Source organism: Diadema antillarum, unplaced genomic scaffold (genome assembly GCF_040938485.1).
Source record: "Diadema antillarum isolate AM-2024a unplaced genomic scaffold, OU_Dant_1.0 scf00000013, whole genome shotgun sequence".
NCBI classification, from domain to species: domain Eukaryota; kingdom Metazoa; phylum Echinodermata; class Echinoidea; order Diadematoida; family Diadematidae; genus Diadema; species Diadema antillarum.
Genome location: NW_027270902.1, coordinates 2,102,501 through 2,128,052, shown reverse-complemented (window position 1 = coordinate 2,128,052; position 25,552 = coordinate 2,102,501). Strand labels below are relative to the sequence as shown.

At 39.0% G+C, this 25,552-nt stretch overlaps 1 protein-coding gene across 1 annotated transcript in view; it reads left to right on the top strand.

Moving 5' to 3' along the window:
* The window catches only part of LOC139721566 (DNA ligase 4-like), a 48,755-nt gene that overhangs the window by 10,423 nt on the left and 12,780 nt on the right, over positions 1–25,552 (top strand). The window contains 14 exon segments of the mRNA XM_071632894.1: positions 2,822–2,914; positions 3,651–3,755; positions 7,143–7,249; positions 9,973–10,053; positions 10,982–11,047; positions 12,103–12,149; positions 14,847–14,943; positions 15,797–15,856; positions 16,733–16,833; positions 17,859–17,950; positions 20,891–20,986; positions 21,810–21,920; positions 23,233–23,312; positions 25,242–25,351. Coding sequence (XP_071488995.1) covers positions 2,822–2,914; positions 3,651–3,755; positions 7,143–7,249; positions 9,973–10,053; positions 10,982–11,047; positions 12,103–12,149; positions 14,847–14,943; positions 15,797–15,856; positions 16,733–16,833; positions 17,859–17,950; positions 20,891–20,986; positions 21,810–21,920; positions 23,233–23,312; positions 25,242–25,351 — 1,246 coding nt within the window.

The following is a 25,552-nucleotide window of genomic DNA, read 5'->3' as shown; positions in this document are numbered from 1 at the left end:
ATTCTACTGAGCTCAGCCCTGATTGCCATATGGGCATCTTTAGACGAATTTTATAGGAAAACAAATGCACACTACATTGGAAAAAAGGTACTTGATACTATTATACATGCAGATACACTACGTTGGAAAAAAGGTAAATAATACCATTATACAATATGCAGTTTTCATACAGAAAGAATACAGATATTGATAGAAGAAACTTTAATCTTTCCATCAAAGCCATTTTCCTTGGCAGTGTAACACAAATACACATGAATTTAGGCCACAAATGCAGACACTCTTGTCTACATTTTGAGAACCTGGTATACACGTACCAGATTTCTGTATATCAGTTGATGGCACAGGATTCCAGGTGCTTGTATATATCAGTAGTCACCACGAGAACCTGATATACCAGGTTCCCTTTCAGTTGTTGTCATAGAATCCTGGTATACGCTGTACCAGGTTCCCCATATACATTGTATCAGTTGTCGCCATGGAAACCTGATATACCATGATCCCATATTTAAAGGAACTAGTTAAATCCATGTGCCACTCTGATTGGATGGGAAGACATTGACAATACATGATATCATCATGAGTACAATAACAGAAAGGAAATGATAGAATTCCACAAAATTTGAATTTCTTATGGAAAGTACTACTGTCGACAGTCCTTCCACTTGATATTATATATATAGTGCATGAGGCTGAATGCACTATAACAATATAAGCACCGACAAATTCTGAATTTGCCCCGAAGGCCAATTATGTTCAATGAGGCTGCAGGCCGAATTGAATATAATTGCCTTAGGGCAAATTCAGAATTTGGAGGTGCTTGGTACTTGTTATAGTGCAATATTTTAAAGATGTCATGCACTATGTGTTATATAAAATAGCATACATACCCAGGCAAGATAAATTGAAAAAATACGAAAGCCTAACGTTAGATCATTTAAGACTCTACACGTGTCTAACAAGCAATAATACCAGTTTCTTTGAACCTGTGTAGACAAAATCCTGAAGATCCAAATTCAACTAGGATCTATAGAGTCTAGGGTCTACATGGTTATACATGTATCTAACGTTTTCTAGGCCCTACGATAGGTTAGGTCTAGGGGCCCTGCCTAACGTACTCGGTCACTTACGAGCGACAGAGCTAACGTTAGTTAACACTTGACCCTACAATAGGTCTACCATGGATCTTACAGTAACACGTTAGACGCCCTACTTACTGCACTGTGGGTCCAGGACCAGGACTAGATGATGTTTAGTAGGCTTAGGGATCCACTGGATTTTGTAAGCACAAGGCTCGTGCCAGGCATCATTGAAGTCACCATTGCTGCGCATGTGGATTCCGAGAGTGTCGTAAATGTAGTAAAAGTTCATAGCGTAGCGTGATCAAAGAGCGCTTAGTGTTATACCGTACACACGCTGCCCATTTCCATGGCGCACTTCCACGTAGAATGTGCGGAGAAAGCGGCACAAATCTTGGGTTGACTTGCTCAATATCCGTCGGATTGATTCCTTTTTCAGAACAGTAGGAGTCCAAAATTCGTAGGGCGTATTTGATGGCATCCTTTGTGTCCTTATTGTCTAAGATACTGTTTATATAGATCAGACTATGTAAAAGTAGCGAACCTGTTCATTTCAGCTTCCATGTTTAAATCTACCGCTGAAAGTCTAGTCCCACACAGATAAGTTGATGGCATAGCCAGCGAGAATCGAGAATAACGATAATATCGAGCAAAGCATATCGCGGTTGTGGCGCAATCGCGTCGATGAGGTGCAGGATTCAGTACTCGATGATTAAAATGAGGGAGCAAAAACCGATATCAAATCGATAGTGGGTTATCGTCTGCAATCGTTATATTTTACGTGCACTATAACTTTTGTCATGCGCTGCCGGCCTGTATCATAAGTATGTATGCTATTTTATATAAATGGATATGTTTTAAGGGTAATAGTATTCCCCCTGCCCTCTGAAGGAGACAAGTTAAAAGTGCTCTTTCATACTGGTAGAAAAATGGAACTGTGTGGAATCACTTTGAATTCTCTCTTTATATTGATGCACTGTTGTAATATTAGAGACTGGTGTAGCCTTCCCATTCAGCAGTGATGGCACATGGATCTAACCAAGACTTTGAAAATTCCAAACTGTTGAACACATTTTCTTGCATTTCACAGAAGTGTTCTATTGATATTCCTGCACTTGCTGTTTCAAATCCCCATGCTTTTTTTTTTTTTGGGGGGGGGGGTAATATATGTGGGCCTATAACTAGACATAATCATGGGATATTGCAGCTACTCCATGACCTTTCATCCCAGGCAGAACTGCCTCTGAGTAGTTGTCTTGGGTCGTGGGTTCGGGGGTGCCCAATGGGGAATTGTCCTAGTGAATTGGCCTGGAGGGTAAGTAGTTTGATATCCGCAGGTAGTTGTAGGCTATCAAGATTGGTGGGAGAGTCCTAGAGGGAGTAATCACCCGGTTGATGTTTATATTGCCCTGGGAAAATTGTCCTGGTGGTATTATTTGATAGTGCTATCTGGGGGGTAGTTATCAGTTATCCAGGGGGTAGTTATCGGGGGGGGGGGGGGGTAGTTATCCAGAGGGTGGGGGGGGGGGTAATTATCCAGGGGGTAGTTATCTGGGGGGTAATTATCCTAGGGGTAGTTATCCAGGGGTAGTCATCCTGGGGGTGGTTATCCGTGGGGTAGTTGCCCTAGGGGGGAATTGTCCTGGGGGTAATTATCCCAGTGGTAGTTATCCGGAGGGTGGTTTTCCAGGGGGTAGTGTTCCTAGACCCGACTTTGAATGTTCTCTCACTCATATCTCCTCCAGGAAATGAAAATAGGTCTGAGCCAGTCTTCCATCCTGGGCACTTTTCATCCTGATGCTGAAGATTTCTTCAATGTTACAAACAGTCTCTCCAAGGCAAGTCTTTCCCTTATCATTATTATTTCTTTGAATTACAGATTGTAGTTGATTCACAGTCCTTATTTATCACTGTAGTAATATTCCCTTCCACTGATGATGCATTTGAAGAGCTCAGTTGCTAAAGGTACTACATCCATTTTTCATCAAAATTCACTTTTTGGTCTTAATGTACTCATTTTTAGGACCTCTTTGCACTTATCCTAACAAAAAGCTGAATTTCCAACCAGAAAGTATTTAAAAATAACATTAGAAAATCGGTTCTGTTTCGAAAGGTGCTACATGCATTTTAGTTCAGTTTCAAAAGGTTTTACATCCATTCCAATAATCATGGGAAATTGACCAATCAGAGAGCAGTATTAATTAAAAATTCGAGTTTTTCTCAGAACTTGACATTATGGATGTAGTACCTTTTGAAACTGAACTCTTCATTTGTACCTGGATTTAGCAAGACCCAGCTTAAGGCGACAATTTGATAATAGTGTTGATGATCTCTTCACATGACATGAATGGAAAGTAGAAAACTCTCAGTGAAGGTTTAGAAACTTGCGCTGAAATTTTAGCAAACACATAATGTATTCATTGTGTAGTTCGCACGTGGATGTGAATGCATATCAAGGGGCCAAACATTTTAGTAAATCCTTTAGTGTTTGAATGCGAATGTATTTCAAGTGTTAGAAGATTTGACCACATGCCATTGGTGACCAACTGACCATTGTTCTCTTTTCTTCTTCAGGTTTGCACTGACCTTGCTGACCCCAAAGTGAGACTGAACGAGATTGCCATCAGTGTTTTCAGCCCCTTCAGTCCAATGCTCGGGGAGAGAGGAAAAATTACACAGGTAAAACATGTGCAGCTGAGTCACGGTTGCCACTTGATTGAATTCTGTTTCTGCATTCAGCAAATTTGAACATCAGAAAAATATTCTCTGGCTTTGAAAAAGGGGGAGGAAAAGCGATGGGGAGGAATTACATGAACAACCATAATTACCCTATTGTTAGATGACAACCAGAAATGTGTTAAACTCTGACGGCTGGCAAAGCTGTTGATGTAAGCTTTAAATCCAATTTTGGTGCATGCACAATAAAAAATGGGTTAATGCACTTCATTAGCCTCTTTCAAGGTAATAACTATTAATCACTTCTCTTGTTGATGGGAACATCTAATAATGAGATACATGTATGCATCATCTGAAAGCTAAAAGTCTCCTCTCCCTAAAGCAGGCTTAAACCTAAAAATCTTTATTTGTCAACACTTTGAAGGTTTACATCAAATGCAGTGACACTACATCGTGCAAAATGGAGCCATGTTGATGTACAAAGAGAAAAAGCTGATATTGTCTGCTAATTTTTAGCTCACCTGAGCCAAAGGCTCAAGTGAGCTATTGCGATCGCCCTTCGTCCGGCGTCCGTCGTGCGTCGTGCGTCGTGCGTCGTGCGTCGTCCGTCGTCCGTCGTCCGTCGTCCGTCGTCCGTCGTGCGTCGTGCGTAAACTTTTTACTTTTTCATCTTCTTCTTGAAAACCCCATGACCGATTTTCATCAAACTTGGCAGGTAGCATCCCTAGGGGGTTAGGAACTCAATTTGTTAAAATGGGCACCATGCCCCACCCAGGGGGCCCCCAGGGGGGCCCAAACCCCCCAAAATTAAGGAATCTGTAAAAATCTTCTTCTCTAGAACCAGAAGTGATAGAGCGAAGTTAATACTATGAGTTAGTACATTGATGACTGTAGTTTCAAGTTTGTTCATGGCAGAATCAGGGGTGCCCCCCTTGGGACCCAGGGGAGGGGGGTGGGGAAGGGTTCTAATGGGGCCTAAATTGTACATTTTCATCTTCTTCTTGAGAACTCCATGACCCATTTTCACCAAACTTGGCAGGTAGCATCCCTAGGGGGTTAGGAACTCCATTTATTAAAATGGGCACCATGACCCACCCAGGGGGCCCCCAGGGGGCCCAAACCCCCCAAAATTAAGGAATCCGCAAAAACCTTCTTCTCTAGAACCAGAAGTGATAGAGCTAGGTTAATACTATGAGTTAGCACATTGATGACTGTAGTTTCAAGTTTGTTCATGGCAGAATCAGGGGTGCCCCCCTTGGGACCCGGGGGGGGGGGGGGGGGGGGGGGTGGGGGTGAGGAGGGGTCCTAATGGGCCTAAATTGTACATTTTTATCTTCTTCTTGAGAACCCCATGACCCATTTTCACCAAACTTGGCAGGTAGCATTCCTAGGGGGTTAGGATCTCAATTTGTTACAATGGGCACCATGCCCCGCCCAGGGGGCCCCCAGGGGGCCCAAACCCCCCAAATGAAGGAATCTTTAAAAATCTTCTCTAGAATCAGAAGTTATAGAGCTGAGATAATACTATGAGTGAGTACATTAATGACTGTAGTTTCAAGTTTGTTCATAGGAGATCCAGGGGTGCCCCTCTTGGGGGTAGGGGGAGGGGGGTGGTTGGAAGGGTCCAAATGGGGGCCTGAATTGTACATTTTCATCTTCTTCCTGAAAACCTCATGATGGATTTTTGTCAAACTTGGCAGGTAGCATCCCTAGGTGGTCAGGATCTCAATTTATCAAACTGGGCACCATGCCCCACCCAGAGGGCCCCAGGGGGCCCCAATTCCCCCAAATTAAGGAATCTTGAAAAAATTGGGCCCTTATTGTACATTTGAGTTAGCACATTGATGACTGTAGTTTCAAGTTTGTTCATGGCAGAATCAGGGGTGCCCCCCTTGGGACCCAGGGGGGGGGGGGGTGGGGGTGAGGAGGGGTCCTAATGGGGCCTAAATTGTACATTTTTATCTTCTTCTTGAGAACCCCATGACCCATTTTCACCAAACTTGGCAGGTAGCATTCCTAGGGGGTTAGGATCTCAATTTGTTAAAATGGGCACCATGCCCCGCCCAGGGGGCCCCCAGGGGGCCCAAACCCCCCAAATGAAGGAATCTTTAAAAATCTTCTCTAGAATCAGAAGTTATAGAGCTGAGATAATACTATGAGTGAGTACATTAATGACTGTAGTTTCAAGTTTGTTCATAGGAGATCCAGGGGTGCCCCTCTTGGGGGTAGGGGGAGGGGGGTGGTTGGAAGGGTCCAAATGGGGGCCTGAATTGTACATTTTCATCTTCTTCCTGAAAACCTCATGATGGATTTTTGTCAAACTTGGCAGGTAGCATCCCTAGGTGGTCAGGATCTCAATTTATCAAACTGGGCACCATGCCCCACCCAGAGGGCCCCAGGGGGCCCCAATTCCCCCAAATTAAGGAATCTTGAAAAAATTGGGCCCTTATTGTACATTTTCATCTTCCACTTGAGAATGCCTCGTCAAATTTTGGTAGAGCTGTGAATAATTTAGATTAGTGACTGCGTGAAAGGTGAACTTGCGATACTCAGGTGAGCGCTAGACCTGCGGGTCTCTTGTTTTTTCTTGTTTCAGTCATGTGGTCCACATATTAATAAAGCCACTGGGTTCTTGAATTGCAGGTCTTCTACTGTAAAAGTAGAAATATTCGCCTTGTTGAAATTGTCGTGCATTTTTGCACAGCTAGAAACTGGTGCAAAAATACATGTAAAATCATGCAAATATCTTTGCTTGTCATATGTTCCAGTAGTTGATGTCTTGATTCCATGGAATTGAAAACACGCGAAACTCTTCATATTGGGCAGAGTACAAAAAATCAGTCACGCGAAAATATCCACTTTTACAGTATATGTCAATTGTGAAATTAACTTTAAAAAATGTGACATTCAAAAAATGTCTGTACACAGAACATTTGGTTTATGAAGTACATATGTACTTCACTCTGTTGTAACAGTTTCTATTTGCCCCTTATGTTCCTTCCTCTCCCCTTCCCCTCCCTGTCCTCCCCTGCCCCTACCCCTCCCTCTCCCTACCCCTCCCTCTCCCAGGCTCTCCCTCTTCCCTCCCCCATCCCCTCTCCCCTTCGATCTCCTGCCCACACACAAATACCCCACCCCAAGAGCTAATGAGATGGAATGTGTGACTTCATGTACTGTGGACTCCCGTTATAACGAAGTCCTCGGGACCAGCAGTTTTCTTTCGTTATATCAAAATTTTGTAATAACCGAATAGATAAACAATACAAAACAAAGAGTGGATGATGTTGCTGTCTTAATCTTTACTTTGTTGTAACCGGAATATCAGTATAACCGTGCTCGTTAAAACAGGGGTGCACTGTACAATATAGTAAATGGTTTTGTGTTTGGCAGGTGGAGCGTCTGATGGACCACAAAGGTTTCTACATCGAGACAAAACTGGACGGCGAGAGGATGCAGCTTCACAAAGAGGGAGACAAGTACAAGTACTTCTCCAGACGGTGAGTGACCCCAGGACACACAGACAGACAGACAGACAGACAGACAGATTGACAGACAGACAGACAGACAGATAGACAGACAGACAGATAGAGAGAAATAGTCAGACAGAGAGACAGAAATAGACAGACAGACAGAAAAAAAAGATAAACAGACAGAGAGAGAGAAAGACAGACAGACATATTGACAGAAATAGACAGAGACAGACAGACAGTTAGACAGACAGACAGACAGACAAGACAGACAGACAGACAGAGAGAAATAGACAGACAGAGAGACAGACAGACAGACAGAGAGACAGAAATAGACAGACAGACATACAAATAGATAAACAGACAGACAGACAGACATATTGACAGAAATAGACAGACAGAGAGACAGACGGACAGACAGACAGACAGACAGACAGACAGACAAATAGACAGAAATAGACAGAGAGAGAGACAGACGGACAGACAGACAGACAGTTTGACAGACAGACAGACAGACAAATGACAGAAATAGAGACAGACAGACAGATAGATAGATGGACAGACGGACAGACAGAGAGACAAATAGACAGAAATAGACAGACAGACAGACAGACAGATAGAGAGAAATAGACAGAGAGACAGACATAACTCTCCAGCGAAATTTCACGGAGAAGCCATAATCTCTGACCCTGTGCAGAACCTTTTTGGAGTGTACTTGAAACAAAATACCACGAACTCTTTGTGGTTGTTGCTGGGTGTGTGGGGGGTTGTCAAATTACCAGCAGATGTTCATTTCTGGATATGAATAAAGAAGTCATGATTGATGCCATAGCTATGAAAGGCAATGTTGTTGAACTTTGTCTGGCTCTTTTGTTGTTGACTCTTTAACCATGATGCCATTTGTTTGATCAATTTCGCACTAGCTGGTATACATTAATTTCTTTTTTTTTTTTTTTTTTTGAGGGGGGGGGGGCGGATGGGGTTGTCAGTCTTGGATTACATTGGCAAATGTTAAATGCAGATATCACCGAAAAGAGCATGCACAATGTGCTTTATCTTTGGTGCAACACAATGTTTGCCTTTTGCCTCTTGGAATTTGTTTAATAACCAAAAGTACAGACAAATTGTGTGGGGTTTTTTTTTTTGGTTTTGTTTTTGTGTTTTAGGGGAACTGGGGTGAGGGCTAATCAAGAATGGACTTTGCATACTGTAAAACACAATATATTTGTTGCATGAAATTTTTGTGAATTGGATCCGACAGCCTTTTATGCGGCATAAAATTTTCATGAATTGCCTCTGACATTCAATGCATGTAGTATGGGCAAGAACTTTCCCATACATTCTAATTTTGCAAATCTTTGCTCTCACAAAATTTGCAAAATTACAATACATGTGAACATTTCTTGGTTTTTCAGTATTATTTATCAAACTTTTTTTTTTTTGAAAAAAAAGAAATTACAAATCTTGATGAAGGGAGCAGAGAGAAGGGGGAAAAAAAATGTTGGTGGTCAAGTTGGAATAATATCAAATAGTACCGAGCTCAGCATCACCATACTATTAACACCTTCAAAACGTCACATACAGCCTGAGCTGGTGCATGTGTACAACAGAAAAGGCTGTAGAATAACTCTGTGGCATAATAAATGAGTTAAAGTAATTTGAAAGTGAAGTATCATACAATGTACATATCTTTAAGTGTTTTAAACACCCATATATCATATGAAAAGGGAGTTTCTCCTTCCAAAAAGGATTGATAATGCTATCATTGTGTTCATGGTGATCTATCACTTGGTCTACTCCCACTTTGTCTAATAGCCTGTTAGTCTAAACCCACATGGTCTAATCATGTTTTGTCTATGACCAGTTTGTCTAATGACCATTTAGTCCAATTGTCACTTAACCTCATTACCAGTTGGTGTACTTCCAAATAGGCTATGCCCATTTCGTCTAATACCCACAGTTCATAATGTACTGTATATGCTATATATTTCGCGGGGGTTTTATTTTCGCGAATTTCGCGAGTCGGGAGCTATTCGCGAAATTAGCAACACGCGAAAATATTACCTTCCAAAATGAATCCCTTGCCTTGATGATACGAACATTTCAGTACTGGAATACCATGTCACGGCTTACCGAACAGACCATACTGGCTAAGCTTGTTTACGCACATCCACGTCTACTTACGACTACTGTAGAGAGCCAATCCATTATCGCAAGGGGACCACTCATCAGAAATCTAGCGCGATGGACTTAACTACTTCAAAAATGTTGAATTCTAACTTACTAGTTCGCAGAGTTTAGCAAGTCTTTTTCATGCAGTGTATAACTAGTATCATTCTTATATGCTAGTAAGTTGAAAATTCACACTTTCTTTGCCACTTCATATTTTCTCTGGTCCCCCAATCGCGAATTTAACCACTCGCGAAAATGTGTGACAGCGGCAATTCGCGAAAATTTATGTACGCGAAAATTATAGCGTATACAGTATTTGATAGACAAAATGGGAAAATACCCAAGGAGACAAAATCGCAGTTGGACCATCTAGTCAGATGAAATGATAATTAGCCAAACCTGGCATTATAGACCTAATGAGGATTACACTAAATGGGCATTAGACAAAATTGATAGTAGACCAAATGAGTTTAGCTGTAGTGGTGTTAGACGAACTGGGAAGTACAAAATTGTAGACCATTGGATTTTAGACCAAGTGGCAATAAACCGTGTCAATAGGCATTTTTGTTTGCCATATCCAGGTCACATGACTACTCCTCGTCGTTTGGAGAGAACCCAATGGAGGGAAGCTTGACTCCTTACATAGCAAACTGCTTCAAGAGGTCTGTTGAAAGCACTATTTACCATTTGCAGATGAAACTAAAACCCCAGCTTGTGAGCTTTTAAATAGTTCTAAAATGTGACTTCGGGATAGAAACAACCAATGTAAAAATCTGAATCAGTATATTCAAGTACTGTTAAATATGCAAAATGTGAACAATATCTGTAGTTATAATAAAATTGTTTCTACAGTTGTAGACTAAAGTGTCTACCGTTACAGTTTATCGAAGAAAAGTAGTGATTTTTTGTATCTCCTTATATTTTAGGCTTTATTGCAATACTTTTATGTGGTAGGATACAACTGACCTACACACATGCATCAAATGTGATAACTCAGTGGGCTGGTTTTTTTTTTAAAATAACTGCTCCCAATGGTAAATAATACAATACATGTACCTATCAGATTTCTTGTTTCTTCTACACTGTTGCACTCAACACAATCTTTTGTTGACTTAAAGGTTGTAGAGCCCTTTTGCAAACTTCAGGCAACTTTGCGTGGTTAAAGATTAATTTCTCCTAACATCGTGTATGATATCTTACCGGCTCACCCCATGTGATCCCCTTTTGTATCAGGAATAACGGATGGAATTTTTTTTTTTTTTTTGGGGGGGGGGATCTGAATAAAGTCACTGGAAATCTATGGTATCCCCCATACCCTCCATCATGGAGAAGTTTCCAGTTTAGTCATTCTGATGAAAAGTCTGAATTACATACTGTACCAGTACACCATGACATTTTGTAGTCTTCTCATCCAGCTATGGCGGCACCAAAACGTCACTGATTTGTCCTACTAATATTGCTGCATTTCTTTAATCCATGTATATTTTGGTTTAGTTCCTATCCATGACAAGCTGTGGAATTGTCACTCATATTCCTCGTCAAGTATTCATCAAATTATATTATTTCTTTGTCCTGTTTGCTTGGTCATAGCAACATCCACACCTGTATACTGGATGGGGAGATGTGTGCTTATAATCCAGACACTAATGAATACATGTGAGTACCTGGTACAACTAAAGCCTGCCGCACACTATACAACTCACGAGTATAAGACCTTAAGACCATGAGACCCAGTCATACGACCTGGCAACACACACTATACGATCAGACTACACTAGGCTTATGACTGTTCTAGCTTCAGTGCATTTTACCAATGATTATTACATGAAAATAATGGTAACGCACGCAGTGCGCATTGCGTGTGCTTCTATGCTCTTTGCATAATACTGCATCTTGACTGGCTGAAAGCCCACAACCGGTCGTGGAAATTCAAGATGTCAAATCTCTGCAACTTGCACTAATACCTAGTCGTACGACTGGAAACTGGCAAGGCTGGTGACGTCACACTTCTATCCAGTCTTAAGGTCGTACGACTGGTCTATTAAAACTTATAGTGTGCGGTGGGCTTTAAAGTCGCCACTCCTACATTTTGACTGTAGGCCCTATGGTTGTTATTGTTTGTTTGTACATTGTTTGTTTTTCTTTGGTAATCTATTATACGTAGGTGTTCATAACAGTATCTATCAAGTGTCATGTCATTGATACATACCAGGTTTCTTGAGAGAAGCAGAGTGTTGATCATCATTTCATATTTATTGGGAGGAACGATGGCTAAAGATTGTTAATTTGCTTTGGTTGTTTGGCTTTGTGATTTAATTCACAGTCATATCTCATCAAAGTAAAAAGTTGACTTCATAAGTTGCATTGGTATACATTTTGTACATGTACATGTAATGGTACTCACTAAAGTCCATGCTGCAAACAGACCATGAATAATTTAGTCTTGGATAAAAATGAATTCTTAATATCCAAGCTTATCAGACAATACTTCATATGATCAGTCAGCATAATGATGTACTGTCATATGCTTAGATCTACAAAGTGCAAACAGCTGAGTTAGACTCAGTTCACAGTGAGCCAAGATTACTTTATGGTTCTTAGTGAAGAATTTGTTTTTTATTTTTTGTCTCTGTACTTTGAAATGTCAGATGAGGCTTTAATAGAGAATAAAAGATAAACATTACGATCGTATTGCTGTACAAATTCCCCAGATCGAAGGGAGAAAACTTTGACATCAAGACCCTGCGAGATGATGAAGGTAAGATGTGACTTTTTTCCTCGTAGTCTACTTGGCGCATTCATGCGTATACAAGGCACAGTAAGGACATAAGAAACAGAGATTCGTTTCTTAGGTTTCCTTCCCCTGTAGCACCAGTGGCCAATTGTGTGCATCAAGAATGGGACTTCATTTTCAAATGCAAACCCACCTCAGAAATTGAATTATTTGCCTGTGTACTCATCTGTCACAAACTGGTAGATTGTTATAGTATAGAGGGCCTTGAATTTCAAATACAGATACTGGGAGGATAACTTCTATCATGGATATTGTGTTGAATGATAAACAGTGCCAAATTATAGGCGTAGCAAAGTTGAGAGCTTTGTTCCAAATTCTACATCAATGTGATGCATCCTGGTGTTAATATTGTACCTGTATTCTCTATTACGCACAATCAGTTTTCATTTGAAATTTAGTTGAAATGTTTCACCCTTTGTGGAAATGTTTTGTGGAATTGAAAAAGCTGTGTGTTCTATGGGTGCGTTCGAGCGCTCTCCTAAAGCAAATGGAACCATACCAAAGCCTTGCCAGAGGAGTGCTCAAACGCTTCTATAGTGTACTTGTATATCGCTGGTGGGGCGACAAGACCTCGTATCTACAAAATGTCAAATGTTCAGGAGAGCAAAAAAACATGGTAGCCAAAGCACTGTATCCAATGGGATAGACATTCCTTTGACATGTCGTGGTGGCTTCATTTTGGGGGTAAGACATCTAGGATTTGGACAGGACATCATTTAACTGATTATCTGACCATTAATCCAAAAAAGTCATTTTCACCAAAATTGCAGATACATTTGTACAAGGTCTTGTCACCCCAGCGACGATATGCCAAATATTTTGTGAGGTTTTTATTTTCGTGAATTTTGCGAGTTGGGTGCTATTTGCGAAGTTAAAGACACAAAAATATTGACTGTGATCCCCAAATGGATGTGACGTAGTACATATGTACATTTCTCCGTTCAATACAAGACTCCACGATCGTGTATTTAACCGCTTGGGAAATCATCGGGAATTCCCAATTCGTGAAAATTTAGACTCGCTAAATATATGGCGCATACAGTAACACATCGAACCAAGTCAAAAGAGGACCACTTCCTGATGATGTGCTCCAAAAGGGTACCAAAAGATAATTGCACTTGAAGAAATTCGCATAACCTGAACATTTGTCATGTTGCAAAGACATCATTCTCTTTGTTCGGAACATCTGTAAGTAGTTTAGACGCTCCAGGTGGAATGGTTGCTACAAAATGTGTGACCTCAGTCTAAAAATAACTTGTGAGATATGCTTTTTCAACAGAGCGCTTTAATGCTACAAATCTTGCACAACATGGTACAGTTCACTTTTGTTTGCTGTAGAGCGCTCAAATGCACCCTATGTTTAAGCTTGTAACTCCTACCGGTAGCTGATGTCTATAGATGTGACCCATTGTCATGTGACTTCGATCAAGTTTCATACCTTATGGCTATAAAATACAATGTCAGATAAGGTGATCATGATGGGAAAAGTCGGGAGAAGACCGTGCCAACAATCTGGAGGTCTCGGGTACAAATCCCGATAGAATCACATTTTCTTTGCTTATTTTTCCACTAATTTAAGGTTTCTTAACCCATTGAGGAAGGACTGTTTTTGTTCCAACACACATTTTCCATAGACACCTGCCCGAGTATACTTGGGACTCGTCCTCAACAGGTTAAAGGGGATGGCTAGTATACTGCTCAGTGGGAATCAGTGGGAATGCTTGGGGGATGATTATTCCAATCCCTGTGGGATTCATTTAAGAGTACATTATGTATCTATTTTTGTGTGAAAATTATTTGCTTCAGAACGGTCTCATATTCAAGTAATGTGCAGTTTAATGCCCCGTCACTGTACAGGCATGCTAGCCTGGAACCATTAAACTGCACATCACTTGAATATGAGACCATTCTGAAGCAAATAACTTTCACACAACAATAGATATATAATCATGTACTCTTAAATGAATTCCACAATCGCCCAGCATTCCCACTGATTCCCACTGATCAGTTACTAGCCATCCCTTTAAACAAGCAAAAGTATTACATAATCACCTACCTCCTGTCTAAATATCAAAGAGAACAAGAATACTTTGAAATGCAAAATTGTTCAATTTTGTCTAGAGCATGTTGTTACAGTGTTTTTGAATTGGCCTAGCGAGCTTACACTGTACATACCAAATCATCTGCTTGCCAGACATATCCAAACTTTAGAGTCCATCTTCTCAAAATGATGTTTACTGTAAAACGAGGGATGTTTGCATGCATTTTAATTTCACGAATTTTGCGATAGCTAAGATTTGCAAAATTAAAATGCATGTGAAAGTTCTTGTGTACACTATATGTATTGAATGTTAGAGGCAACTTGCGAATGTTTAATGATGCAAAAAAGGCCGTCGCCTCCAATTCGCGAAAATTTCTTGCTGCAAAAATATCGTGTTTTACATAATACCTGATGGATGCCAGGCTTTCTTACCATTTATATGGTAGGTTTAGGGAAGTGAAGTTCAACAGATTTACAAATTTATTCGTCATTGAAAAGCCGAGTTTCAGTGATTTATGACTTCCTAATCAGTAAGTGCGCCCTTGGGAACTTCATCAGGTGTGAATGCACTTTGGAATTATGCTTGTGTAACTTTGTTTTATTCCCCCCCCCCCCCCCAGACGTACAGGTCTGCTATGCCGTCTTCGATGTCCTGCTTGTGAATGATTGCAAACTAGCCAACCGTCCCCTCAAAGAAAGACTAGCCTACCTACCAAAGTAAGTTGGTGTATTATGTCGGCTGTCATTGTCACAGTAATTCTAGCTCATGATTTACCCCCCCCCCCCCCTATGAAATGGGAAGGGCAAAGTCTATTCCTTTTAAAATTTCTTGTTTCAAAGGAACCTTTGTGAAGACTTGGATGCAGGCCAGTGGGAGACTTTAAAGGATTTGGCATGATTCACTTGTTATATTTTTCATGTGATGGTAACAACTATTCATGTTTTATTGAAACAATGATATCTTTGAACTCCATAACATTATATTTTTTCCCCAGTAGGCTACAGTGTATAATGAAACTTCACTTTTCAGTTTGATGTAAATTAACTGAATGTATGGCAGTTGATGTGGACATAGAGTGAGTGGAGTTTTTCTTTACATCAGAAGATCCTCACACAAGAATGATGTTATTTATGTGTAAAATACAATTGTAACTAAAATTATTCAATTCAGTCTTCTCAATGTAGGTTTTATTTTACATTTCATGGGGAATGGTAACCATCTCGACAAATAGTATCGATCACTAGACTTTGCCTTACGAAAATCAATTTCAAAGTACAAAATTCATTGATTAGAGATTCAGTTGTTTCAAGAATTTTGTGTAGTGTACATGTACATTGATATAAATTTGCACATTCATCATCATGTCCTGTAACTTTTTGACATAGACCTTCCAGCAAACCCCCCCCCAAAAAAAAAAAAACAAAAAAAAAACATGATTGCAATTTATTTAAGTGTGAATTGTTGGTAAAAATCTTTAGTCTGGAGTATGACAGCTTAAATTTAATCTGTTCAGTTTCTGTGTCTGTCTGTCTACTATGTATTTGTTTGTCTGTTTGTCTGTGTGTTCAGGGTGTTTGATGTCATCGAGGGAAGGATTGCACTGGTGAACAGGAGGGAGGCATCTACAAAGTAAGAAGAGCAAATAATGATGCTAATGATAATAATAATAATGATGATAATGATAACAATAACAATAATGATGATAATGATGGTGATGATAATTATAATTATAATGATAATAATAATAATAACAACAACATTCATAATCATAATTTTTATCATTATAATAATCATCATTTTCATCATTCATAATACTCATCATTTTTCTAGCCAAAAAGCGTGACCATGCCTCTCCTCTTCTTCAGCAATTACACTGGCTCCCTGTGCAAAAGCGAATCGCCTACAAAATCCTGTCAATCACGTACAAATGTCTTCAGAATTGTGCTCCATCTAACCTCCTGAATCTACTTTCATGTCACCAATCTGAAAGACAAGGTTTGTGGTCAGGCCAAGACCCAACCCGCCTATCTGTCCCTAGGACTCTCACTTGGACAGGAGACAGATCCTTCTCGGCAGCTGCCCCACGCCTGTGGAATCAGCTCCCTCAAAGTATCAGGGAATCACCATCTTTGCCAGTGTTCCAGAAATCGTTGAAGTCTTTCCTTTTCAATAACTGAATATTGATTCATTATGTATCTTTTTTTTTCCTTGTCTGTTGTACTTTTTTTTTTCTTTTCTCCTACCTCCCAAGTGTAAGATGGATTTGTGAAGCGCTGTGATACATTTGCATTATTTGTAAGAGCGCTATATAAATACCAATATTGTATTGTATTGTATAATGATGATAAGAAGAAGAAAAAGATGAAGAAGAAGAAGAAGAAGAAGAAATACATGCTGTATACTATTATCATCACTGTTGTTTAATCTATTTTCATCATCATCATCACCATTGTGCAGTTAGATGTATCATTATGACTTGCTTAATTTTTTGTGTCCCCATATCAGGACTGAAGTTGTGGAGGCACTGAATGAGGCCATTGATAAGCGGGAGGAAGGAATTCTGATCAAACATCCAGAGTCAACGTACAGACCAGACAAGAGAAAAGGTATCCCTCCTTAGTCCCATGTGTAATGTTTACAGTTTTCATCCACTTGTCTTTGTTCTCCATAGTGTCGTGTGGCAATGTCTCCTGCCTTGTGTCTCCTTTACCTTCTCCTCTGTCTTTCTGTTTCATTGTTGTCTTAAGCTTCTCTCATGCAGTATCTCTTTTGTGTGTTTTCTGTTCACATGTCTTGTTTGTTACTGTACACGCCGAATATTTCGTGAGGTTTTTATTTTCATGAATATTGCGAGTCAGGTGCTGTTCGCGAAATTAAAGACATGCAAAAATAATGACTCTGATCCCGATATGAATGTGACGCACACATATACATTTCTCCATTCAGTGTAGTACTCCACGTTGGGGAATTTAACCACTCACGAAATTGTCGGGAAGTCCCCGATTTGCGAAAACTTTAGACTCGCTAAATATATGGCGTCTACCTGTATAGTATTCTGTGCTTCTTGTGCCAGAAAACTTTTCTTTAACCTGTTTAAGACTAGTCCTAAGTATACATGAGCAGGTGTCCATAAAAAATGCAAAATCAGCTTGCCCTCAACAGGTTAACCTGTTGAGGTCGAGTCTGGAGTAAACTCGGGCAAGTGTGTATGGGAAATGCCTGTTGTAGCAAAATCAGACCATCTTCAGTGGGTTAACCTCCACTAATTTTTATATGTGTCTTCCTGTCTTGTTGGATGTCCTGTCATCCTTGTCTGGTGTTGTCTTTTCCGTGTTTCCTTTTCCCTACTTCTGTTTGTCTCTACACATACCATCATACTCCTTGGTATCCCAATTAGCTGTGCAGGAGTCAAATTGCTTTAATTAGGATCTAATTTCATCATCAAAACAAAGCTCTGTTTTGTTACAGCTATCATATCATAACATGGCTTTTGAAAATGAAAATATATCAATGCAAACACCTGGCATAGATTGAATCTTTCATTTTCACTGTATGATGTATGTATGCTCTGAGGGCAAGCAGAATTGTTATGAAAGAGACTTGAGAGGTTTTGCTTTTGCGTTTCTTTCAGGAAGTGGCTGGCTGAAGATCAAACCAGAGTATGTTGATAACCTCATGGATGAACTCGACCTGCTTGTTGTCGGAGGTTACTTCGGCAAAGGGGTGAGGACGTAGATTGTGTGTGAGAAATAAAAGATCAAATTGAAATGAAATCCAAGTGTACATGTGGTTTAAAGTGAATACAGCAATGTCTGTTAAACTCATCAGCAAAGATATAGGAAAACCAAACAATTTGATGATAAGTTATGAATTTATGAATTAAAGTTATTTAAATTTCAGTTAAAGGGGCTGTTTACCACTGGGAGCTGTGATTAAAATTTTTTTCAAGATATCACTTGTGATGCATATGTGTAGGTCAGTTGTATCCCAAAACATCCTACTATCTAAAAATTGTGCAATAAAGCCTAAAATGTAAGAAGATATCACTGTTTTTCTCAATAAACCATAGTGGTAGACATTTTATTCTAGAAACATTTTTATCATAACTATTGTTCACATTTTGTACAGATGTATATTTAACAATACTTTCATTGATTATACTGATATTGATAACTCACAGTTTAGAACTATTTTGAAACACTAAAGCTTGGATTTGTTCCAGCTGCAAGTGGTAAATAATACACTGTACTTTTAAGAATTTATGAGTTATGAGTTTGGGGTACTGCCATCTGTGGATGAGCAGAGTACTACAGATTTGAGATGTCACATATGTATATTACAATATAAAGAAAGGATAACCCCACAAAACATCAAATCATATGAAAAGTACACATTGCCCCGACTTGTTACTGACATACATGTATGGTAAAGGGTAATATTATTCCCCTCGTTTCTGAAAGGGGTCAGTCTAGTGCTCTTTCATCTTGCTAGAAAAATGAAAATACAAAATGTTTAATTTTCCTCGTATTGTTTTCCATTCAATCATTATGTCACAATTGTTTGGTCTTTACATTCAGCAATACCTGAATATTACTTTCTGACATTCTACAAATACTCACTGGCATTTCTACACATGCAGTCCTACAGTATGTAATGTACACTGCAATTACATGACGTATATTTAATACAGTATAATGTAAACTATACACTATCCAAGTTTGAAGCATGCTATGCCTTTATTCAACTCTGATGTCTATTTTTCTTCTGTGTTGAACAGCTATGGTATGATATGCAGATCACTTTGCAAGTATGATGCATTACTTCCTGAATGTGGACTTGGCACAACAAGTCTGCAACTCCTTGAAATTGCAATTAAAGGCATAATTTACCATTTTCATATGAAACAAAAACCCAGCATTAGTGCTTCAAAATAGTTTTAACTGTGAGTTAGGGCTAGAAGCAACCAATGTAAAAGTTTTAATCCATATAATTGATTTCAAATGTTGTAAATACACAAAATGTGAACAGTAGTAATAATAAAAATGTTTCCGAATTAAACCGTCTACTGTAATTACAGTTTATTGAGAAAAACACTGATATCTCCTCATATTTTAGCTTTATTGCAAAAAATGTATATGGTAGGTAGGATGTTTTGCAATACAACAGATTTACACATATGCATCAAATGTGATATCTTGAACATTTTTAAAATCACTACTCCCAAAGGTAAACTGGACCTTTAAGAATCACACTGAAGGATTGAGGAAGAGGAATCATTACATGCAGAAGAAGAGTTGGCAAATTTCCCATAATTTAAAGACAATGTACCTGCGCTACAAGAGCCAGTACATGTATCACTGTTGCGAATGATATATCGTAGCAGTTACAATTATGTATACACATTACTCTTTTTTTGTACATTGGTAATTACTGTAAAATTCCGTATTGACTAAGAAACTGTAAACTTCTATATGTGACCCTGCACCTCAAAACAAACAAAAAGTCGCCAGACATGAATTTTTAGTGAAGACCATATTCTGAAAGAGCAGATTTTAAGCTTTAAAATGATGTATGACTCAAATCAAATGGACTCTCCTAACCTATCTAAATACTGGAAAGAAAGCGCAAACTCAGGAAAAGTGTGAACTGAGAAAAGAGGCTCTGAAGTACAGTGTCTATTCAAGCGCTTAATCTCTACCAAACCGTGCTGGCTGTGCGATGAATGGGACAAAAAACAGGAAGTAAACCACCAGAGTAACAACAATGAAGGGATTATCAGATTAAACTGAAATTAAGTATGCCTCATTAACACATTCTGTCCATAATTAACGCCAACTTTCAAAGCATTAGCACTATCCTTTCAAAAGTTATTAGAGTTGAAAGTGAAGAGTGTGGACAAGGTTTCTCAGAAATGAAAATGGGATCCCAAAGACACACCTAATCACACTATTCTACCAAAAATGTTCGAGATAAACTGCTAAAAAACACACTTTCCCTCCCGTTTTATGATACCAAATTTTAGCATAATGTAAAAGAAGACCCGCTCTTTCAGAAAATATGAAAAAGTCAAGTTCGGTTAGGTTGACCCATTTCACTTATTTTCAGTCCTCACGCAAAATCAGTGTGTGCGACTTTATGTTCGTTTTGAGGTGCACGGTCACATATTGACTAATGGCTCACTTCTATTGGATAAGCAGTTTTCAGCAGCTTTTTTTGCTTGACTATTAAGAAATGAGGCAATTTTAACTTAAAATATCATATTTCAATACGTTTGCAGCTTTTAACCACTTCTTTACAAAATCATCATGATTGTTTATGGCCTAACCTGTCACCTAAATTGTTCAGGTGACAGTTAAGACCACACAACCTCATCTAATTTGCATATGATTTTGTCACTTGTTTATAGGGAATAATATGAAATTGTGATATTCCATAACTCTCTTTATGTCTGATCAAACTAAAACTTTTATTCTGTTTCCTTGATTGTTGTTGTTGTTTTTTTCACTTACAATTTATGAAAGTCTTGTTCGATAAAGAGTACAGTGTAGATTGTTCCTTTAAATCTAAGAATGCTAGATTGTACATGTGTACAGTTGTATAGTTTGACCCTAGTTTGACCCTAGTTTGACCCTCATTTGACCTGCTCTCTCTCTCGTGACCCAGGTCAGGGCTCAAATGATTTCCCACTTCCTGCTGGCCGTGGCAGTGCCTCCAATCCGGGAGGGAGAACATCCAAAGACTTTCTACTCCTTCTGCAAGGTAATTAATGATGATAGTGATTAGCAACGCTAATAAATAGCACATACAACAGCATGTCCACATTCACTCATCAGGTAGGCACAACATGGGAAACTGAATATTTTACTATTTTGTATGAGTTTTTATGTAGTTCATTTTGTCTGATCAAAACAGCAACTAAAAGCAGTGATGTTTATACAAGTTTGTAGTGTCAATAATGAAGATTATGATGATAGTTGCAATAATGCTAGCGACAATACAAAGAAGGAGAAAAAGAAGGACAAGTACAAAAAGATGAAGATAATAATATTCTTGAATATTGTATTCACAAAAATTATATTCTTTATTGTGGGAAAATCTCATGTTTACACCATTTTGTATGATTTTCCTGCAATTTCGACTCCAGGCAAACCCATGCTGTATGAAGAACACTTATTCTTTGTAATTCATTGTTCAATCAGTTGATAGAAATCAAAGTACACTATACTATGAGATTACTGATGTTACACGTACAAATGTATGCACGCATATAAAAAGATTATAGTATCATTATCAATCAGTCTAGAAGTTAATATATTAATTATTTTTGTCAGAGGAGTAGACCCGATGCAAGTTTTTTTTTACTTCCTTGTATCGCCCTGTGCTGTACACCTAGGAAACTTTGTGTCAAGTGGGAAATTGGATATACCTTATTTTTATTCATACAGGGCAAACTATTAGATTTCTGTACGGATTTGGTTTTGGTCTCCTGCATTATTTGTGAAAGGAGAAACTGTGAAAGTGGAACTTCTCCCTCCTGATGCCTTTTTTCTTTTCTTTGTCTTTCTCTTCTTTTGTTACTAAGGTTGGCTCTGGTTACACCCTCCAAGAGCTGAGAGACTTCAATCTCAAACTCGCCAACCACTGGAAGAAATATGACAAGAAGAATCCTCCTCAGTTTCTACATTGTACTGGGGTGAGTATAAAAATGAGAAGTCAAAAACTTAAAGGTACTGTTTACCATTGGGAGCAGTGATTTAAGATATGTTCGAGATATCATATTTGATGCATATGTGTACGTCAGTTGTATCACAAAACATCCATACAAAATTTTTGCAATAAAGCCTAAAATGTAGGGAGATATCAGTATTTTTCTCAGTAAACCATAACTGTAGAGGGTTTAGTCTAGAAACATGTTTATTTTAACTATTGTTCACATTTTGTATATTTAACGATACTCAACATTGATTATACCTGATTCAAATTTTCACATTCGTTGTTTCTATCCCTAACTCACATTTTTAGAACTATTTTGAAGCACTAAAGCTGTTTTTTTGTTTAATCTGCAAATGGTAAATAATGCCTTTAAGAGTTCACTGTTTACAATTGTATATACATTCCTTTAATTGATGAGAATTAATGATGTTTCAAGCAGAATTTTCATTGCATGAACTTTCCAATCAAGTCTAACATTTGAAACCAATAGATGCGAGGGTGTGATACTGATGTCAAGTCTTTCACAGAGTGACATTTTTCCTTGTTTTAGCAATTAAAGATGACAAAGAATAACAATATTGCATGCATTATCATTTAATATACATCTGTTTCTGGTCCTGTGTCAAATTCTTGCGGTTTTAAGTATTGCTTGGAGCAATATCAGATGCAAAACAATGAACAACACAGCAAAAGACAAAAGAAAGCTTGTGAAATAATATGCGCTTTACTGACACACATGTGCTGGCAAATAGCTTGATTATAGTACAGTCTGTCCCACCTAGTTCATACATGTAGGTTTTCAGAAATCGCTTCCTGCCTCTGGTGTTACAATGTCACTGTCCCTTTGTCAATTGTGGGTAATGTGATATAATTTTGAATGGGAGAGTCGATTATTAAGATCAAGAGTTAATTCCCATACATCTGGACTTACATTTTGATTCTGAAAACGGTTTCATATCTGATCCTGGATGCTTCATCAGCTCGTCTGAGCTTTGTTGGTGAGAAAACGTTGTTGTTGATCGGCGCTGATGCACTGTCGACATTATTGCCTGGAGTCAGTCGTTAAGGAATTCTGCGGGTTACAGAGCTACAACTGTGTATACCTGGGTCCTGTTTTATGAAGAGTTAAATTTGATTATAAAGTTTCGTTTCAACTGTAAGTCTATGGCAGACTGTGTAGTAGGGAAATATAAGATCAATTTTATCTTTTGATAAAACTGGGCCCGGGTAGAGGATGTGTCGCAGTCCCCTACCCTCTTCATTTGCCTTTTTTATTTCTACTCTGCATGCAGGAAAAGCCAGAGGTGTATATTGAGCCTTGCAATTCTTTCATCGTTCAGATCAAAGCTACTGAAATCAATGCATCAGCTGTGTAAGTTACATTCCTTCAGTTATTTTACTCCAGTACATCACTCGTATAAGCACATGTAGATATAAAAACATACATACATAATACATATACACGTAACAGGTGCACAATTTGTATGCAATATGTAGACACGTGCATTTTGTATTTATAAAATGTGTAAATTGGCTGAATTAGCACAGTGTGAAACTGTAAAACTTGACATTTTCGTGTGCATGAAACTTTTGTGACTTTTATGAGGGGACAATATTCATGGAAGTAAAATGTTTGTCATGTGTTTTAAGAAACAGATGTTTGTTAAAGCATTTTGTCTACACGATGCATTGAATGCCAGTGGAGATTTGAGAATGTTTCATGCCGCAAAAAAGGATGTCATTATATCAGCATCAATTTGCGAAAGTTTAATGCCGTGAATGTACCTGGTTATACAGTATTTGTTGTTGTCCCCGCCGAACGAGTTCGAGCAGGGGACTATGAAACGGGCTCCGTACGTGTGTGTGTCCGTGTGTCCGTCCGTCCGTCCGTGTGTCCGTCCGTCCGTCCGTCCGTCTGTGTGTCCGTGTGTGCGTCCGTGTGTGATCAAAATCTTCAATTTGCTACTTCTCTGTCATTTATGAGCCAATTTTGATTCTGTTTGCTTTATATGATAGCACTACATGGGAGCTTTGAAACTTCTACACAGAATTTCAGTCGTGACCTTTGACCTTGACCTTTGACCTATATTGTACATTTTGCTACAAAATGCTACTCCTTCGCCATTTCTAACCCGATTTCGATTCCGTTTGCTTTATGTGATGGCACTAGGTGAGGGCTTCAAAACTTCTACACAGAATTTTGACCTTTGACTTCTTTGACCTTTGACCTTGATTTTTTGACCTATATTGTACATTTTGCTACAAAATGCTACTCCTTCGCCATTTCTAACCCGATTTCGATTCCGTTTGCTTTATGTGATGGCACTATGTGAGGGCTTCAAAACTTCTACACAGAATTTTGACCTTTGACTTCTTTGACCTTTGACCTTGATTTTTGACCCATATTGTACATTTTGCTACGAAATGCTACTCCTTCGCCATTTTTAACCCGATTTCGATTCCGTTTGCTTTATATGATGGCACTAGTTGGGGGCTTCAAAACTTCTACACAGAATTTTGACCTTTGACCTCTTTGACCTTTGACCTTGATTTTCGACCTATATTGTGCATTTTGCTACAGAATGCTACTCCTTCGCCATTTCTAACCCGATTTCGATTCCGTTTGCTTTATGTGATAGCACTAGGTGAGGGCTTCAAAACTTCTGCACAGAATTTTGACCTTTGTCTTCTTTGACCTTTGACCTTGATTTTTGACCTATATTGTACATTGGCTACAAAATGCTACTCCTTCGCCATTACCAAATTTCGATTCCATTTGCTTTATGTGATGGCACTAGGTGAGGGCTTCAAAACTTCTACACAGAATTTTGACCTTTGACTTCTTTGACCTTTGACCTTGATTTTTTACCTATATTGCACATTTTGTTACAAAATGCTACTTCCGGCGGGGACATATGTTACGCACCGCGTAATTTCTACTTTTCCTTGTTTTCAATACAATGCAAACTTGTGCAATGTAATTACAAAGTATGAATTTGTTTCAGCATTTTTTAATAGTCAATGTATAGAATACAGCTCATTTCAGTAATACTATTATCAAATTGGGCATACTCTTTTGCATTGTTTTTGATTATGCGCTCCAAATGCACAATTAGCCCTAATAATGCAATTCAGTTTCGCCTTGATCTTTGTCCTTGGGGAAATATACCACTGCTTAATGTGGACCCCAGGTACTACGTGTACAGCAAACATCAGGATCACTTAAAGGCTTTCTTTTGTTTAGAAGGTAAGAAGCATACACATGTATTAATCGAGCATGGTGTCCTTGAAAACATGGCAGGTACTACACAGGATGTACCCTGAGGTTCCCTCGTCTAGAGAAGGTGCGTGATGATAAGGACTGGCACCAGTGTATGACCACTGAAGAGCTGGACTCTATGAGACAGGTGTGTACTTGGGTGCTGTCTGGTGTATGGTGTGGTGTTACCAGGTGTACACTTGGGTATTGTCCAGTGTATGGCATGGTGTTAGCAGGTGTACACTTGGGTATTGTCCAGTAATATGGCGTGGTGCTACCAGGTGTATACATGTACATGTACTTGGTAACTGTGTGGTACATGGTGTGATGCTACCTGGGGAGCATTTCATGAA